Raw genomic sequence first — 20280 nt, forward strand, 5'->3', positions numbered from 1 at the left:
TTATAGTGGACTTCGAGCCACTATTTTGCACAAATAATAATAGTATGCGCTGCCCATCTTAAGTGGGTTGCTGGGCCAAATTCATTCTCCATGGGCTAAACAGATCGGCCCAATCAACCGTGGGATGGACGGCTCAGATTTGCCCAGAGCTTATATAAATAGAGTGGGTAAAAACCCTAACCCTATTTTCTCCCCCACTTTCTCTCTCTTCCTTATCCATCTTTCTTCAGGAAAACAGACAAGGGGAGGGAAGGTGTGGCCATGGCACACGGCTCTGCCTTCCTGGCGCAGCTGCCCAGGGCGCGCGGCCTCCTCGGCGAGCGCAGGCCGGCCAGGGCGCGGCCGTCTAGGGGCGCACGGCTCGCGGCGGCGCCTGGCGCGGCACCCCAGCGGGCGCGCGGCCTCGCAACGGGCGGTTAGGGGTGCCCGACCCTAGCAGCGTCCGTGGCCACGGCGTGGCCCGCGTGCGGCCGGTTTGGCGCGCGGCGTTGGCGGCGCCTGCGGCCTGCCTGGCGGCGCAGCAGAGCCTGGGCGCGCGGCTCCCTATGGCGTGGAGGGCCGGCCTGGGCACGGTCTCGGCGGCGCGTGTGCGCGGCCTCGACGTGCGCCTCCCGACGGCCAGGTCGGCCAGGGCACGGGCGGCGCGGCCCGGCCAGGAAGGAGCACGTGGCCCCTTGGTGGGCGCGGCCGGGCGGCGCGGCGGGCCGGCCAGGGCGCGCGGCCCCCCGCGGTTCGTGGCCTCCGCGGCTCGCGCAGCGGCCGAGCTAGGGGCTGTGCGGCTGGGGCCAGAGGCTCGCACGACCGAGTTCGGCCAGGAGGTGTGGCTCGCAACCGGCCTGGTGGGCGCGGCGGCCGTCCCGCACACATATTTCCGACGGCGAGCGCTCAGTGCGTTCTCGTCAGCACGTCTTCAGGACGGCGACGGTTTGGTCTGGTATGCACATCTTCAAGATGGCAGTGAGATAGTCGTGCTCGTGTCTTGTGTGTGCTTGTTCATGAACAAGAGATTCGAGCATCAAAATGAATCGATTTCTCACCTTCTTACCCTTAGCTCGGTAGAACTCGTGCTGATAACGTGTTAGAAATCGAGTCACTTGGATTGCTCACAATCACACTCACGAACATAGAATTTTGGAACACAGGAAATGAGAGGAAGAGGGAGCTTTCTTTCTTTTGTTTCAATTTTCTGATTCTTGCTTTACAAGTATGAGAGTGACCTCCTATTTATAGAGGTACAAAGAGAATAGATACAAATCATCAATAGTATTTGAACACTAAGACTTTCCTCTTCTTCTTCATTTAATTGGCCACCATTCAAAATCATTTGTTCATATTGTTTTTTTGACTTTGATTCACAACAGTATTCTTATATCGTAGATGACTTGTTATATAATTTATTTAAAGTACAATTTTACAAATTTTGATTTCAGTGAAATATATGAGATTTGTTTATGCAATTATATCATTGATGTGTACAGAACTTGTATGGATGTTAAACAAGCCTAAAATTATATAGTTTAATGTGAAACTTATTATATGATTGTATCAGTTCTTAGCGATTGATCATACCCTTAAACCATTTGTCGGTATAAATATTAGCATCCAATTATCGGTCGTTGTGTAAACCCTATCAGTCGCTAACTACTTATAGCGACCAATTTGGAGTCGCTACATATTAGATTGTGGTGTAGTGTTCCCTATCCTGCCAAAAGCCTGCTTACAGCCTAGTGACCAGAAGAGCATTGCCATATGGCATAATCAGTCCCAAGTCACAGGAGACAAACTTTTCATTAAGTTGGTGACACAGCTAAAAATGAATTTAGGAGATAGAACCCGTAGATTACCTGACGTGGGTCCAATAGGGTGCTGCATGGTACTGTGACCCAGTTTCTAATATATCTATATTTTAGAAACAGTGTAAAAGATTTTCATCTTCATAAAACTCTCATGCATAAAACTCTTAACATCTCTCTCTTTATTACTACGATGTTAGCATATTAAATGTCCATAAAACTCTAATAAAATACCATTTAGACTGGCCTTAGCACATGTTAGGGGAGAAACACCCGCTCTGTTAATCTTTAGTGGAAATAGTCATTTTAAGGACACTGCTTATTAATGCTCTACTAACAGCGCGCAGAAGCAAAAGATAGGAGACTCAGCGCATCTGGTGCGGGTGGTAACAGCGAAGTAAGCAGTCCATGCTTTCTCGATACGTATGTAACGCCTAGATTGTATGGCCGTGCGTGTTCTCGATCGGAAGCAGAGGCAGGATTATTGGACTAGGAGCAGAGTAGTTTAGACTTATCCCAATTGTTACTCAAAGGGTGCACTAGTACTGTAAGTACACTATAGACGATGGTTGACCCGTTGACCGGATCACAGCGCGCGTTTTGGTGAAACCATGAAAAGGAGCCGGGGTTTCTCGGTACGGATTCAACAATTACATCCAGCTGCGGCACCTCACAAGCATGCAAAGGTGGCTTGGACGAGGATGCAGCGCCGAAATTCCAGTAATAGTATGCATTTCATCGCCTGCAGATCACTGCGAACCCAAGCAATTGACTGGCTTCAATACCAACTTGCACTACCGGAGATGCCAGACATGCCGAGTGTAAATCGCTTTCCCGAGTGCATAAAATCCGACACTTGCAAAGAGAAGTTTGCCTAGTGCTAACACTCAGCAAATTATGAGCTTTGCCGAGTGTCTCGGCTATGGCACTCGCACCATCATTGCAACTTTTCTTTGGCGAGTGTCATTCTGTCACTCGGCAAAGTCTTTTGCCGAGTGTCCGACAAAATATACTCGACAAAGAATTCTTTGTCGATAATTTTTTTTGTCTACTGCTCTTTGCCGAGTATGGCACTAGGTAAAGGCTTTGTCGAGTGCCTTTGAGCGTTTGCCGAGTGCCTACGGCACTAGGCAAAGCTATTGTCTCTAGTAGTGTTGGTTAACTTGATAGACAGACATGTGTGTGAGAATTCTACGAGCTTTCCAACTTGTAGAAACAAAACCATAAGCAAAATGGAAAATGTTGAACATTAAAGCAAAAGCAAGCAAGCTAGTCTCTAGGCAAGTTTAGCCTGTGGCTCAAATCGAATTAGTCCAAAGATCTTGAGGAATCATCAAGTGAACACAAAGTCATTGGTGGGCATTAAGGTGCTAGTAAGTTACTACTGTTGACGTCGAAAAGGGTCCGGATTACACACCAGCAAAGGCTAGCACACACCACGGTCAATACACAACCTTCAATATAGCAACCAATGCAGCAAACGGATAAAACCGGTCTAGAGACCGGTTAAACCGATGTTGAGCCTATTCTTCGTTTGGCAGATTGCCGAACAAATCCTGGGAAGACCCCATCGGTAAGGAGCTCGTGGAAGTTGTCCTAGGACCAATAAGGTCACCTAGAATGCTGCAAATCTCGCCAGGAGATATGACAAACAAGGTAGAGAGAAAAGGAGGTAAAATGTTGTAGTAGATGTGCTTTTTGATGATTGAAAGTTGGGCTTCTCAATCGGCCGTGATCCTCTGATATATAGAGATAAAAATGGTCTTATCCTAGTAGTAAACAAGTCCAAAATACGTTCTCTAAGTTTTCCACATCCAAAATAGGTTTAAAACCGATTTGAAAACCAAACCGACTCAGAATAGCAATCAAAGTCAACTTAGCCAATTCTCAAGTCGGCGAAGCCAATTTCCATGGGCTTGAGCGTTGTTGCTCGGCCGGCAACAGGGCAGTCAACTAAGCCGATTTGGGCAGGGCAAGCCGGCCAGGCCAACTTGAGGAGCCGGCAGCCAACTCTGGCAGGCCAGGCGCCGTTTGCTCCTTTTTTTTGCTCGATCCTTTCTTTTTGTCGCGCCAATTAATTTCCAATACTTCCATAAGGCTAGGAAACTTATTGGAGATGCCCATACTTATATGAGATACAAGTTTGGTCTAGATCATTTCAATATGGTGGTCCGAAAATTCTATATTTTGAGTTTCAAAACCTGAGAAATTAGAATACATTATGATACTCTAAATAATTTAAAGTAAAAAACATATCAATTATAAAGTTATAGATCTTGTTGAGATCTACAACTTTCATTCAGAGTTTAAATTTGAATTTATCCAACTTCAGATGTATTATGTTTTCTAATTGACAGCTAATTTTAATGGGGGTATCGATCTTAAACTTCTTTATCTGTTAACCAATTTACAGAAACGGAAAATTTAAGAAGTCCAAGTATGTTAATAGTCATTTGAAGAAGTGTACACTTTAAAAGTCACGCATCTAAAATTGATTAACAGAGCCATCATTTGTAAGAGGCAACTTTGGACATTCCAATAAGCATGCATTATATTTGAATAACAGTTCGTCTGTCAGAACATTGATTAGAGAAATCACACCACACTTAGTGTATGATGGATCTCCATCTTGCAATATGTTTTTTATGGAATCAGGAGGGATTTCCCCCTACTGTCTTTTATTAAACAAAGGGAAAAATCTTGCAATATGTTGATGTTACAATCCTTTTTATGGACTGTGATTTGGGGAGCTTGCTAAGAACATGAAATTGTTCTTAATGTTTCTAAAAATTAATTTCCACAAAAGTGAGATATTCTGCTATGGTGATGCAAATCATTATGAGGGAATATACTCAACTTTTTGGTTGTCCAATGGGATCATATCCGCTCTGGTACTTCGGCATCCCAATGCACCACCACAAACTCTGCAATGCAGATTGGATGTAATTGAGGAAAGATTTAGACATAAACTAAGTACTTGGAAGGCAAAGCATATGTCCTACGGGCTGACATTTTTTTACTAAGGCCTTGTTTAGTTCGTGAAAATTTTTGGACTTGACTACTATAGCACTTTCGTTTGTACTCCTTCCATTCCAAATTATAAGTCGTTTGACTTTTTTTACTCTAAGTTTGACCACTTGGTTTATTAAAAAAATTTATACAAATATAGTCAAATTTAAATCATTCTTGAAGAACTTTTATTAATAAACCAATATACAAAAAAAAAGTGATATTTTGTATAAAACTTTGAATAAGACGAGTGGTCAAATTTGATATTAAAAAAGTCAAACGACTTACAATTTGGGATGGATTGAGTATTTGGTAATTATTATCGAAACATAGATTAACTAGGCTTAAAAAATCCGTCTCGCAAATTACAGAAAAATTGTATATTTAGTTATTTTTTATCTATATTTAATGTTTCATGTATATGTCCAAAGATTCGATATGATGGGGAATCTTCAAAAAACTTGGAAACCAAACAAAGCCTAATTTTAGCCCAACCTATGTTTATGATGTACCTTTTTGAAATCTAAAAAGGTGTTTGTTGGGACACTGCCTCTCCACAGGACAGAGGTCACGGCTGAGGGGCGAAGGTCTCGAGCCTCTGGCTTTGGCCTGGCCAGAGACTACCGAAGGGGGGCGGGTCGGCCCGAAGGGTACACGCCGCGTCCAAGCTCATCTGATGGCCCAAAGGGATTCCACTGCTGAAGCAAGGATGGCCTTCGGAGGTTGTGCGGCGAAGGTTCGGGAGTTATTAAAAGTCCCTCCAGATCGGAGGCATCACAGCGATCCAAGCCTTGGTGGCTCATTCGTGGGTCGACATCTGTCTTTGTACGTTTTTTGAAAAAACCCTCTGACTTTCTAGGAACTAACCCGCAGTCCAATTTGTCCACTAAGATCAGTAAACACGTTCTAATATTTTGCGTATGGAACCCTAAGTTATATTTTATTATAACATGAAGAAGGAAAAATTCTGAATCAGGTCGGTATTTAAAAAAATAATCGTAGTTTTTCAGAAAACCCCTCCCGCCTCTCAGCCCTCGGCCCTCGCCTAATCGTGTCATTCCTCTCCTTTCTCTCCTCTCCTCACCCCACCGCCGCCACCGCCGCCCCTCCGTGCCCTCTCCTTCGTGCTCAGCCTCCACACCGCCATCGCTCAAAAATGGAAGCTCGCCTCCAAACCCTAGCTCCCTGTCGTTCCTTCATCTCCCACCCGAACTCACGCTGTCATTCCTCTCTCTCCTTTCTTTTTCTTCTCAGATCTAAGTTCGAGCGAACACTGGAGGTGGCGCGAGCTTGAGCGGTGGCGGTCGGCTTGTAGGTCTCAACATGCCGCCCATGGTGACATCCGAGCGTAACAAAGATCCGGCGGGCGAGCAGCGGCGGCGGGTGGCAGATGGCGCATCGACCTCCTCCGTGCGCTGGTGGTATCCAGGCGGTATCACACAGATCCGGTAGATGGGCGGCGAGTCGGTACCCAATCAATGTTCCCTCTGCTTCGCTTCATGGCTTACTGCGCTCCAAAATCGTACCCTAGATCCTCGTTCCTACCGTGATTATGGCAACCTACATAAACAAGCACCGCCTGTTTGCTCTCTCGTCCACAGCCGCATCCTTCCCACTCGCTCTGTTCGTTCTATTGCCCGCTCATGGTGTCCGCCGGCAAGCGAGGTCGTTGTATCCAGTTCAATGTTCGGCAAGGTACACACGATCACTGCTAATATTGCATATGACTTGCATTGGATCCAGTGGTTCGTTATTGATTTGTTCTGTATATGAAATCCGATAGATTCATTAATGATTTGGTTGTTTATGTGAAAGGACAGGCGTCTGGTTCTCCCCGAAGTCGTATTTAGGACTGATGTTTGTACAAACCAATTAGAAATTGTCCTTTTAATTATAGATATAGAGGTCGCGGAGCTATTAGTAGTTGAATTTTCCAGATTTAAATATTAATAATCAGCTAGAACTGCCATAGTTTTTAGTCTATTCATTTGCGACTCACGTTTGTTTGTAAGACTTCCAAATCTGATACATTTTACTATTGTTACTGCCTAACCATAGACTGCTTATGAGTGACCTCACCTGCTTATATTCGGTAATGAGCAGGAAACAGTACGTTGGTCACCTATGTTTTGATTGACCTATCTCAAGAGCTCCCTCTTAATGTCCTTCTCATGCATTTCTATGGATTCTTGCAAGGATGTTGACATTCTCTCTTCAAGGGAAGGACGTGTGGCATCTTGTGTTTAGTTTTTAAAATGATGGAAATTGATTTTACTCAACATTTTTAATCTGTGGAGTGTTTATGGATTAGTAATGAGAAATATGCTACAACAGTACTTATAGAACTATCAAAACCCTATGCGTTTTCAGGAAAGAAAGCTTATCATTGGCATGTAATGAAGATGAACTGCACACAGCTTCTTATCCAGGTAAAATATGCAGACATAGATATGCAGATAAGAGGTAGCTTTACATCTAGAATTTGTAGTGTCTGTGCCTGTAGGGGCTGAGATAGTAAGAGCCTCTTTTCAGTTCTTTGTAATTTTGCTTATCTGTACCCACTCTTTAACTATGAGTTCCTAATTTTGTCTCTCACTATAACAGAAGTATAAAAAGATCATATTGCTAGCATAAATGTAAATATCTCTTTCCAATGTTTTATCTCCTTTTGAATCTTATCATACTCAGTACACTGAATCTTAATTCACGTTTTTACATACTTGCCCTACTTGAAAGCTTTCATGATTGAACAACCAAAGCATGGTGATTGGTAATGACCTTCTCATCATTTTGCTTTGGTACTTCTCAAATGCATGTTTAGCTAGCATATGCCACTTTCTTATGTAAATTTGTTTATTTGCTCAGAATTTATGTTTTGTCATTCCATTGATTGAGACTTTGTCAGCACATACTTATTCTTTAATCAATCGTTGTCACTTTAATTGGGCCAATGCTAGCTTACAATAGCAATAGGTGTATGCCCTGTATTAGGTAGAGTATATATCATAGTGTTATAAGATTTCCTTTTTTTGGTATTATTTTAGTGACTGGTACCACTTTTTACCTGCTGCTTGTATTTCTAATTTTATGATTAGTGATTATATGCTCACTGCAATTATACCTTGGATCATTAGCATTCATTATGTTGCTAACATTAGCTACCCAACCTATAACTCTGTACAACATGTATACCATTTTCAGTGGCCTTGTTACCACTGATTTTGGATTGGCTTGAATAAAAGCTAATTTTCTAGACAATATGTAAGATATTTATTTTCAAGTTTGGATAAGATCAAATTTTCTCTTGAGTTGTGAAGCAGGTACACATGCGGTAAAGACCCGCTGTCACCGTCAAACGACTCCTCTGCCCAGCTACGACTAGAGTATATAAATTGATGTTAACTACATGTCAATCAGAGATTTTACCAGTCTTTTTGTTTTGGGCCAAGTTCAGCACAAACTCTTTTGAAGTTCATTATGGTTGCATGTATACTTTCTACTTAGATAGATGTTATTTTTCAAATCTCACCCCCATAAATTGAACTCCGAGATTGTACAATGACCCTTTATAGTGTTGTCTGATGTAAGAGAGTTCTCAAAGGTGTCCATGACATTCATGGTTTATTTTTCTTTTATTGTTAAAAGATGTAACAAAAACATTTTCTTAATTTTGTTCTTTATGAAACAATAAAACTATTTTTTTAAACGAGAAAACTATTGTTATAAATTTGATTAAATACTTTAGTATCTATTAATTTGGCTAAATACTTCAATATCTATAAATTTAGCCAAATAGTCAAGATAGGGCGCCCGAAGGGCGCCTAACGATCTAGTGAAGTTGAAAGCTAACGCACTTTGGCTTTGCGGTCTTGTTGCAGGGAGGAAGCACAAGAGGATGCGCGTCCTAGAACCTTCGCGTGCCCAGAGGCCAGAGGTCCCACAAAAGTCGAAGGTTCCACGGAGCCTGACAACTTCTAAGAGGCAGACAGGAGACGTCGTGGGCTAGCTGATGAAAATAATCCTAGACTTGGGCCGTGCGTGGGCCTACATTCTGGCCTGCTGAGATGAAGGTGGTGGGAAGGGAGAGTTATCTGAATATCCCTAATAAGAACAACATATGAAGAGAATATATTAAAATATTCTGTCACCGTTACAGGGTAATTGTGTAAAAATCTGTTAAGAGGATGTGTGCCCTATAAAAGAAGAGCTGTAAATGCAGAAAAGAGGTGGTGAACGAATTTATGATATCTAATTTGTTCCGCACTTACATTCTCTCGACCACTTAAGGTCCTCCGCCACAACGAGAGGAGACCCACCATCGTCTAATTTCGCACCCTCCACCGTCGCCTCCAGCGGAGGTGCCAGTTTCTTCGGTCGGCATTCTGTACACCAACAGTGTTCTAAAGAACTTGATTTCTATCAATCAAGATTCTTTTTGAAAGGCAATATAACAATGAGAAACAAAAATACTTTCTTACCAAGTGGAATATTCTTTGTCACCGAGGTGGGCTATATATATATATATATATATATATATATATATATATATATATATATATATATATATATATTGATTAAGGGGGTGTTTAGTTTCCCATAGAATCCAAAATACGAAATGCCAACTACTTTGGAGTGATGATATGCAAAATGCTAAAATTTTCAGAGTCATGTTTAGTTCCATCCAAAATACAGAATTTTTTGTTGTCATGAAGCCTCTTGAGGCTCATTTTGGGTTTTTTTGGCCACTTGAGCCAAAATCCAAAATGGAGAGTAACTATCCTTTTGCCAAAAAATTTGCATGGTCTTTAGTTTTATTTTGCAATATGATGGACCAAAACCCAAAATTTTTTGGGAAACAAAAGGGAACTAAACACCCCCTAAAAATAAATGTCTTCTTAGTAAATGGTTATTTGAACTACTTCATTAAGAAGGAGCCTGATAGATCTTATATTGAAATAAATATTTGAGTTCAAAATATTTTTCATAGATTCATATTAAACCTGGAAATTCTCATTTTTGGAAAGGCCTTTTAAAGGTTAGGGAAGACTTTCTGGACGTGAAACCTTCAAAATAGGAGATGTTTTCACAAACTAGATTTTGAGAGGATAATTTGGTGGGCTCTAAGTCCCTTATCCCTTAAAGTACAATTTAGTTGCAAACTCATGTCATTGTAGCACATGTTATGGACCGGGTGTGTAATGCTCCAGAGTCCAAATGGCTTAGATCTACTCTGTATGTTGAGCGAACCACACCTACCACTATCTTATTTACGCTTTCTGTCTTTACTTCGCGTAAAAAGATTAACCCGAGGATGGTAGGATGGACTCTAGAAGCCTTATATATTGAGAGATTTACTTGTATGGCCCTTAAAAAATGTATTTTCCTTCTATAGCCTCTTTTTTTGAACTTCCTTTTATGGCCTTCAAACGAACTTTTATTCCTTCTATGCCCTTCCGTTCGTTTCCAGCACTTAACTGTGTTAAGTGGAGAGTAAAAAGACCATATATATTTGGGACTCTAAACGAACGGAAGGCCATATAACTTAGAACATATATTTGGGACTCTAAATGATTTTAAATAAAAAATTTTGAACTACAAAGTCTTAGACTGTATTGAGAACTATAACTTTCATATTAGCCCATGTTAACATCCGAGATTGTTTGATAATTGTAAACTTTAAATTTCAGAATTTATGAATTTACAATAATATTATAGGACCTAAACAGTTTCAGTTGAAAAACATTTTCAACTACAAAGATGTAGATCGCGTTGAGAGATATAATTTTGATATAGAGTTTGTCTTCACACGATTTCATATGAAAACATTATGAATTACTTTCTGATACAACTATTTATATATACGCGTATCTAATGCACCTGCATCCTTAAATCGATTTTAGGAGACGGACGCTTAGAACAACTGCCTTTGAAAATCATTGGATTAATGCAGGTGGTCATCTTAGGATATCAGCCTCCAAAAAATTAATTTACAGAGACAAATGTCCTAAGACAACCACCTCATTGGATCGATGATTTCTAGAGTCACCTAGGATATCTGCCTCTGTAGGGCATTTTCCTATAGAGCCCCTTTGACCATTTATGGAGGTGGTCGTCAGGTGTGCCCGCCTTTAAGATAATTTCACTGTCTTCTAAAATCATTTCTCTAGTAGTGAACTTGGTTGTGTGCATCACAGAAGCCAGAGACTTTTTCTACTTTCTATAAAAATGAATGATGTGAATATTTCATAATTTGTAATGAGTTTGGCCTTGTTTAGTTCCCAAAATTTTTTAAGATTCCCGTCACATCGAATCTTGCGGCACATGCATGAAGCATTAAATATAGACGAAAACAAAAACTAATTACACAGTTTGCCTATAAATCGCGAGACGAATATTTTAACTCTAGTTAGTCTATGATTGAACAATATTTACCACAAACAAACGAAAGTGCTATAGTAGCGAAATCCAAAAATTTTCGCGAACTGAACCCAGCCTTTATATAGAGTGCATGATGGTTTGAATCTCAAATAATCCTATTGATAGAGATTGGAACTAATCCCATCCTACTTAACAACCCGATTCTTTTCAGAACCATGCCATATACCAAGAACACTATTGGAATTAAAAGGCCCCAAAACAGGTGGTAAAGGCTTTGCCGACTGCTTTACATGTGGCAGTCGGCAAAGAACACGTGGCAAAGAATTTATCGGCAAAGAAACCTTTGCCACTTGCCAAGTGGAAAGCAGTCGGCAAAGCCTTTGCCACCTGCCAGTATGGCAGTCGGCAAAGGGAACGTATGCCGTTGTGAGATGACGGAGCACATCTCGTTTGCCGACTGCCACGTGTCAGTCGGCAAAGGCTTTTCTTATTTTTTTTATAACAGAATTTCTTTGCCGACTGTCTTGATCGGCAGATGGCAAATGCTATTTTAATTTTTTTTAGAATAGAAATTCTTTGCTGACTGTCTTTGTTGGAGAAAGTTGCGACGTCAGATGTGTAAAACCCACATATCTCCGCATGTGTTCATATGTGATCACATGTAGAGGTGTTTGGGTTTTGGACATTCGACATTGCAACTTGCTCAAACCTTTTTCAAACTTTTATCATAGGCTTCACATGTGATAACATGACACCTCGTCAAGTTTCGTAATTTTCCGACTTCGTTTGAATTTTATATAACTAAAAATCACCTCTACCACACATGGATGGTCATGTTCCATGGATAAAGACATCAAAATTTTGGGTGAGTTTCTTGAAACGACCTTAAAATAGACTCTCCAACATGAATATCATTTTTCGAACGGCTAAGTTTCATTATTTGATGCACCTGCAGTTCAAAGTAGGATTCTGTGGTGGAAAATACAATTAAAAGAAATTAATTAACAAAATATAGCAAAAAAGGTCACAAAATCACGAAAGTTTTTAAGGTTCACTCTTATTGCATGTGGAGGCTATGAAAAAAGTTTGAGGAAGTTTGGAGCAAGTGACGACGTCGAATGTCCAAAACCTAAATTCAAATTTCAAAAATAAAAAATTTTATCTTTGCCGACTACCTGACTGCCTGGCAGGTGGCAAAGAGAACGGCGATGGGCGCCGTTAGTGGGCCGCCACCTTTGCCACCAGCTTTTCTTTACCACCTGCCAGGCAGTCGGCAAAGGACGTCTTTGCCGACTGCTTTTCTTTGCCACCTGCCAGGATAATTGGGCAGTTGACAAAGAATCCTTTGCCGACTGCTTTTAGGAGCGGTCGGCAAAGTGTATGTTTGCCGACTGCCCTGCCTTTAGCAGGTGGCAAAGGATTTTAGCAGTCGGCAAAGCCTAGTTTTTCTGTAGTGGAATGAAGCCGGCCAGCCGCAACCTTGCCAATATAATTTGGTCAAATATTATTACTCGTTGGGATTATTCTGACAGGTTTTTATTGACACGTTCATTTGATTTGAAAACTTTAGACGTAGAACTAGTTGCCAGATCGGTTCATAACTAACACAGAGTTCCGTGAGTCATCAGTTGGTCACTGCGAACCCAAGCAATTGACTTCCTTAATCTTCAGTACCCAGCTTGGTTCACATGACCGACATATATGTGTGTGAGACACCATAGAAAAGTTCTACAAGCTTCCCAACTTGTACAATTCAAAGCTCCATTTCAGAAAAAAAAATCTTAAAACTATAAGCAAATAAGGAAAAGGTTGAAGGTTAAAGCGCAAGCAATCAGCAAGTCTCTAGTCAGTACTTAAGCCTGTGGCAAAAAACAAATTAGTCCAAGAGATCACGAGGAATCAAGCTAACACATGGTGGGCATTAAGGTGACAGTAAGGTATTGCAACTTATCCACTACTGCAGGAACTATAAATAACCATGCAACCTTCTATTAGCTTTCATCATCTCACATTTCCTCTCCTCCGTAGCTACTAGCTAGCCTAGCTCGCCATGGCTACATGTAAGCTCTTAGGCCCTGTTTAGTTCCCCACCAAAATTTTTTTCATCCGTCCCATCGAATCTTTGGACACATGCATGGAACATTAAATGTAGATAAAAAAATAAACTAATTACACAGTTTAGTTGAGAATCACGAGACGAATCTTTTAAGCCTAGTTACTCCATGATTAGCCTTAAGTGCTACAGTAACCCACATATGCTAATGACATATTAATTATGCTTAATAAATTTGTCTTGCAGTTTCCTGACGAGCTATGTAATTTGTTTTTTTATTAGTTTCGAATAACCCCTCCCGACATCCTTCCGACATATCCGATGTGACATTCCAAAATTTTTCATCCCCAATCTAAACAGGCCCTTAGCTGTTGGCGCCCTCACTTTCCTGCTAAGCATTGGATTAACCAATGCTATTAGGGTGGTAAACCATGCCACAGCTGATGCCCAAGGCAGCGGCCGGGGTGGGGGTGGGGGAACTGGAAATGCCTATGGCTCTGGCTATGGCTCTGGGTCTGGCTATGCCTCCAGCAGTTCCTATGATGCCGGCAATACATATAGTTCTCCAGGCCCAATCAGTCCTGGCTATGGCTCTCCGGGCCCAATCAATGTCGATGGCCCTATCAGCGTTGCTGATGGGGGTAGCTTCACATCTGCTAGTGGAGCAGCCACTACTACAGAATTCATTTCTAGGGGCGGCTAGGAACCCTCTGTAAGGGCGGCTGGCCCAGCCGCCCCTCCGGCCTCGCACTTACAAATAAAACATTTGTAAGGGCGGGTGCCCCAGCCGCCCTTACAAATACATTTGTAAGGGCGGCTAGTGTTATCAGCCGCCCTTAGAAATAACATTTGTAAGGGCGGCTGGTGACCCAGCCCCCCTTACAAATAATATTTCTAAGGGCATCATACATCAGCTCCCCAGTCCTCCACAGTTTCTCGAATTCTTGCATCACAGGCTCGAGGAACACGTCCATATCGAAGCCTGGTTGTCGAGGGCTAGAAACTAGAACAGTGAGGAAAAGGTACTTTCTCTTCTGACACAACCATGTTGGGATGTTGTACATGCTCAAGATCACTGGCCAAGTGCTGTGGTCACTGTTCCTCTCATTGAAGGGATTCATTCCATCGGTGCTCAAGGCGAATCGTACATTCCTTGGGTCCGAGCTGAACAACGGGTTGTTCATATCGAAGTCCTGCCATTGACTAGCATCGGCCGGGTGTGCAATGACATCGTCATCGACGTTGCGCTCAATGTCCCACCATGTCATGAGCGCTGCTTCCTTAGGGTTCATGAAGATACGCCTCAAGCGGTCGGTCACTGGCAGGTACCACATTACCAAGGCGGGAATTTTTCTCTTCTTTGCATCGTTGCCTAATGTAGTGTCCTCTAGTGGTTGAGATTCTTGTACCACCTTTTTTGCCCCCTTCTTGTTCCTCTCGTTCCCGGTGGAGGATTCTCCGCCACTGTAAAGGTCATTGTTCTTGTACCGGCTGGCCCCACACCGCGGACATTTGTCTAGATCTTTGAACGTATCACCACGAAAAAGGATACAGTGGTTGGGGCATGCATCTATTTTCTCAACACCCATTGATAATGGACTTATAACCTTCTTCGCATGATATGTGTTGGTGGGAACTAAGTTTGGCTGTGGCAACACCCATGATAAGAGACCCAACAGATCATTGAAACTGCAGTCAGACCAGCCGTACTTTGCCTTCAAGATGAGTAGCTCAAGCACAAAACGGAGCAGTGTCCAATGGGTCGGACAACCCTTCTCAACACTGTACACAGTCTCCATCGATGCTTTTTTCACCTTCTCTACATTTTCTACACCTTTATTCCGCAGTAATATATCTGGTCCAATCGCCCGAATCATGTCCTCTAAATTGTCAAAGTCATCTTCATCCCCCTCGCGTGCTCCTCCTTCAGTGCCGACATCACCAGCATCATTAGCACCATCTTGATTGCCAAAGTACTGACCACCTTGTCCATTGCGATAGTCATAGCCCATTTCTTCTTCAAGCTCAGTTGTGTATTGGTGCATATACCTCTCGGCTTCGGCGGCATCTCCTAGATCAAAGTTGCCATCATCAATAACCGTTGTTTCGCCATGATGAGTCCACACTGTGTAGTTCGGAACAAATCCTCGCATAATCAGATGTGATCTAATGGTATTCAGATCTGCAAATGCCATAAGGTTCTTGCAATCTTTGCAGGGACAAATAATTGTATCCTTATAATGTGTCAACGTTAATGCATGCTTCTCTGCGGCTTCAATAAATTTATCCACCTCATCGCGAAAACCTTCATCAATCCTTGACCAACCATACATCCAAGAGTTCCTGTACTCCGTCTTTTAAAACAAAACAAAAATACAAAATACATAAAAAAATAAATTAATGAAGAAAAAATACAAACTAGACATTAATTGTGTATATACTCATGGTAGAGGATAATTATTTAGTTGGCTATTAATAAAACTAAATATTTAGAAAAGGAATAAGCAACAAATATTATTTTACCAATTAGCAACAATTAGCAACAAAACGAAAATACAAAATACATAAAACAAACATTATTTTATAAAATATTAACTTATATATTAATTAGTTGGCTATTAATGAAACTAAATATTTGGAAAAGAAATTAGAAACAAGTATTATTTTACCAATTAGCAACAATTAGCAACAAAACGGAAATACAAAATACATAAAACAAGTATTATTTTAGAAAATATTAACTTATATATTAATTAGTTGGCTATTAATGAAACTATATTTAGAAAAGAAATTAGAAACAAGTATTATTTTACCAATCAACAATAATTAGCAACAATTATTAAATTATAATTATATAAATAAACTTATATATAGTTCCATTGTCAACAATTAGAAACAATTAATATTTTACCAACAATTTTTCATATCCAAACCATTCTAATTTCATGAACCATAAATAAAAAAATTAAAAAGCAAATCCTAGATGTAGAACTAGATGAACATACATGATAGAGTAAAATATATCACCACTAAAATCAAGCAAGAACGACCAATAAAGAGGGCAAGCTCATATCTCTAACTAATTCCAACTAACAGCTTAAGAACAAGGGTCTAATTTGCTCCATACAAAGCTCAAGCACCATGGAAGAGAGAGAAAAGCAAAACTCAAATTACTCACTAACCAACCACTAAAACTTTAATTAAAGTGTTGGAATAACATTTTCTTACCTTTTCTAAGCTCCCCATGATAGTTTTTGAGACCAAAACCTCCTCCCCTCACTAGAGCAATTTTTAGGAGGTGCCCACGGCCTCCCAACCTTATCTCCTCGGGTTGGAGTGAGTGACCCGAGGAGGAAGAAGGCTGCAGCCATATATACAGTCGTGATTTGTAAGGGCGGCTGAATCACCAACCGCCCTTAAAAATAAGTTTGTAAGGGCGGCTGGATCACGAACCGCCCTTACAAATCCCACAATAAGGGCGGCTGGATCAACAACAGCCCTTACAAATGCAATCATTTATAAGGGCGGCTCGTGTTACCAGCCGCCCTTACTGTGGTATTTGTAAGGGCGGCTCGTGATCAACTAGCCTAGTGCTGATGGAAAATGCACTGTAAGGGCGGTTGCATCACCAGCCGCCCTTACAGTGAAAACCTCTTGGCTCTTATAAACCAATTCTGTAGTAGTGAGCTGAGGGCTCTGGCAGTGGTGGATGGGAAGGTTATGACCCATCCGCGTCGGGGCATGGAGAAGGGGGTGCATCTGGGCTCAGGCCATGGCGACTCTGGTGGCTTTTTCAGTAATGGGGCTTCCAATGCAAATGGAAGTGGTGGTGGTGGTGGCTCTGGAGGAAGTTCCGGCAATGGTGTGGGGAGTGGTCGTGGATCAGGAAGTGGGGAAGGCTCGGGTTATAACAACGGACCATATGGTAACAGCAACGCTAACAGCCGTGGCAGCGGAGGTGGAAGCGGTGGTGGCCGTAACGGTGGGTTTGGCCATGGTTCTGGTGGTGGTTCAGGTAGCAGTAATGGATCTCCATGGAACTACAGGTATGGTCCATGGCAGTGGGACAGCAGCTATGGCGGTAACAAGGGAACACAGCCTTAAATTGTTGTTTATTTGGAACAATATATACAGTCAGATACAAGTTTACATAGTCGTTCCATCTTTGTTTGAGCTAATGTTTTCTTCGAATAAACCACGTCTTTTTTATTGGTTATACGACTTAGATTGGTGTACTACTTAACAATGTGGCCACGGTATGATGCATGCTGGCGGCTGATGTGTCAAAGCGTGCATGTTTTGGTTGTAATTTATTATAATCTACAATATGAACTCTTTGCTTTGATCAAGAAGTGATGGCTTTGTTTTCTTCATATATAAATGCGCATCATTTCTTCTTATTTTAATAGTTTATTGCCTGATACTGATATAATAGGAGGATTTCTCCGCGCGTTGCCACGTGTGGATGAAGAAGGAATATAAATAGATAAAAATATATATTGTCTAGATAAATAACTCGTATATTCAGAGAAATATGTGATTGATATGGGGATATTACAATTACATGAGCTAGTAGAATTTAATTATGTGTGATAGTGGATTGCCTAGTTAGATAGCTTGCATGTTGAGAGAAATAGGTAGTGGGGTGTGTAATAGTGAATTGTCTAGTTGAATGGTTTACATATTGAGAGAAATAGGTAGTGAGATTTTGCTTTATAAGAGTACAAGATAAGATGTAGAAAGCTCGCTATTAGCACCTAAATTTTCAGGATTTTCTTGTATTTTAATTAGAAAATTACATGGAGTCTAATCGAGAACATACTGAGCTTTTTAGTGTCTCTCCTAACATAGACGCTCCATACCGATAGGGTTTGCCGCTTAGGTTCCTAGTCGGGTTTCTCGGCTTGTGGCTGTGTGTTGACCACGCAGCGCACGATTGTTTTTCTCCCTATCTGATCGCCATGTCTGGATCGGGATCGGGAGGGAAAGCCCCGGAGGGTAAGGGCGAGGGCCTAAACCCTAATGTGGAGGACATGTTCCACAAACTCCATCTCACGGCGGAGGAAGAGGCGGTGCTGGACCTTAGTAGCGAGGATGAAGAGGAAACCATGGCACCTGCAATGTGGGCGCTGGTGGGGAAGATCCTATCACCAGTTCCGATCCATGCTGAGACGATCCGTTCGGCAATGAGACCAGCATGGGGGAACCCGGTTGGACTGAAGATCAGGACTGTGGGTGAGAAGGGAGACAACACATTCGTGGTGGAGTTTGGGAGTGCTCGAGATATGGAACGGGTGCTGTCTGGGGCGCCATGGATGGTGAAGAAGTATGTGGTGCTGTTGCAGGAGTATGATGCTACTCTCAGTGCTTCAAGCATTGTGTTCGACAAGGTGGAGATGTGGGTGAGGATCCTGGACCTCCTGCTTGGATGGATGAATCGTGAGAAGGGAGCACGGGTAATGGATATGATTGGCAAGGTTGTATCCATGGATGTGGATTCCGATGGCAAGGCTAGTGGAGCCTTCCTCCGAGCCCGTGTATCCATTGAAATTGATAGACCGATCAGGAGGGGAATCTTCCTGAGACTGAAACGGGGAGAAGAACCCAAATGGTTCAAAGTACAGTATGAGAAACTGCCTTATATTTGTTTTTCATGTGGAAAGCTGGGTCATTCCGACTTGGAGTGTCCAACTCCTGCTGAACGGGATGAGGAAGGGAAGCTACCATATGGTCCCCAGAGGAGCGTTGTCGTTGGCCACAATCTTTTGCTGGGGCGGCTGCGGAGACTTTTGGGAGTGGTTCCTACTCGGGTTCCAAGGCCTCAATACCCTCAAACCAGTCAGGTGAGAGGGCGTCGAAATCTAACTCCCGCCACTCGGCGAGTGTGGTGGGTGACTCTAAAGAGATGGAGGTTCAGTCGCCGTTGAAAAAGGATGGTGGTAGGGAGGGGTTGACTGAGGATGAGAATGAACGGGGGGCAAGTAGGCGCCTCAATCTCCAGGAGATTGATGGTCGGCATGAGCACCCACGGAAGCGGAAGTCGAAGGTGGCTACGATGGCCACTCTGACACCTGATCTGAACTTTCCACCAGGTGTCGCGTTATCACTGGTGCCAGTGGGTTTGGTTAACTTGCGAGTTAGCAAGCTAGATGGTGGGGGCGGACAGCAGTAGTGCCAGCATGCTGGAGGCCCTCAAAAAATAGAAGTGTGGCACATCAAACAATGCGCGATCGGCGACGGTTGCAGGAGACAGCCCCCACCGGGCACGATGAATATCCTTAGTTTGAACTGCCAGGGCTGCGGGCGGCCCGAGGCAGTTCAAGAGATCCACCAGTTGGTGGTGGAGAAGAAGCCTACGGTGGTGTTCTTAATGGAGACAAGGATGGGGGAGGAAAGAGCTCTCGGCTTGGCTAGGAATCTTGGCTTCCAGAATGCCATTGTTGTCAAGTCGGAGGGGCTCAGTGGTGGCTTAATGTTGCTGTGGCGTGGCGATGTTATGGTAGCGGAGTTGACCAAATCGAGGTCGCATATTGATGTGATCTTGTCCTGTGATTGCCTGAAAATCTCTCACTGGCGTCTAACGGGGTTCTATGGTGAACCTAGAAGAGAACGCCGGTGGGAGAGTTGGTACCTGCTGAGGTTTCTCCGGGCACAGTCGAGTGATCCATGGCTGTGTTTGGGGGACTTTAATGAGGTTCTAGCGATGGAGGAGCAGATAGGAGCTAATGAACAGGAGATGTGGCAGGTGACTCCTTTCCAGGATATTGTTAGTGACTGCGCTTTCACTGACCTCGGTTTTCATGGCCTGCCTTACACATGGGATAACCGGCAGGAAGGCGGTCGGAATGTGAAGGTGAGGCTGGATCGGGCGTTGGGAGACCGTAAGTTTATGGAGCAGCTAGGTGGATCTGAGGTTTTCCACCTGCCTACGACAGAGTCCGATCACGCTGGACTTTTGGTGGAAGTGAGACACTAGGAGCCAGGGGCGAGGACAGGGCGTAGGCGCCATAAGCCGTTTCGGTATGAAAATATGTGGAAGACCCATGG

At 42.7% G+C, this 20280-nt stretch overlaps 2 protein-coding genes across 2 annotated transcripts; both read left to right on the plus strand.

Moving 5' to 3' along the window:
* LOC110431673 (predicted GPI-anchored protein 23) lies at positions 546 to 13936 on the plus strand. Its single transcript, XM_021450972.1, has 2 exons — positions 546 to 934; positions 13654 to 13936. Exons 1-2 carry the CDS (start codon positions 546 to 548, stop codon positions 13934 to 13936), a joined length of 672 nt encoding a protein of 223 aa, XP_021306647.1.
* LOC8059290 (putative glycine-rich cell wall structural protein 1) lies at positions 16975 to 17337 on the plus strand. The gene has a single exon (XM_002464501.2). It carries the CDS (start codon positions 16975 to 16977, stop codon positions 17335 to 17337), a length of 363 nt encoding a protein of 120 aa, XP_002464546.2.

This window comes from Sorghum bicolor, chromosome 1, assembly GCF_000003195.3.
Source record: "Sorghum bicolor cultivar BTx623 chromosome 1, Sorghum_bicolor_NCBIv3, whole genome shotgun sequence".
NCBI classification, from domain to species: domain Eukaryota; kingdom Viridiplantae; phylum Streptophyta; class Magnoliopsida; order Poales; family Poaceae; genus Sorghum; species Sorghum bicolor.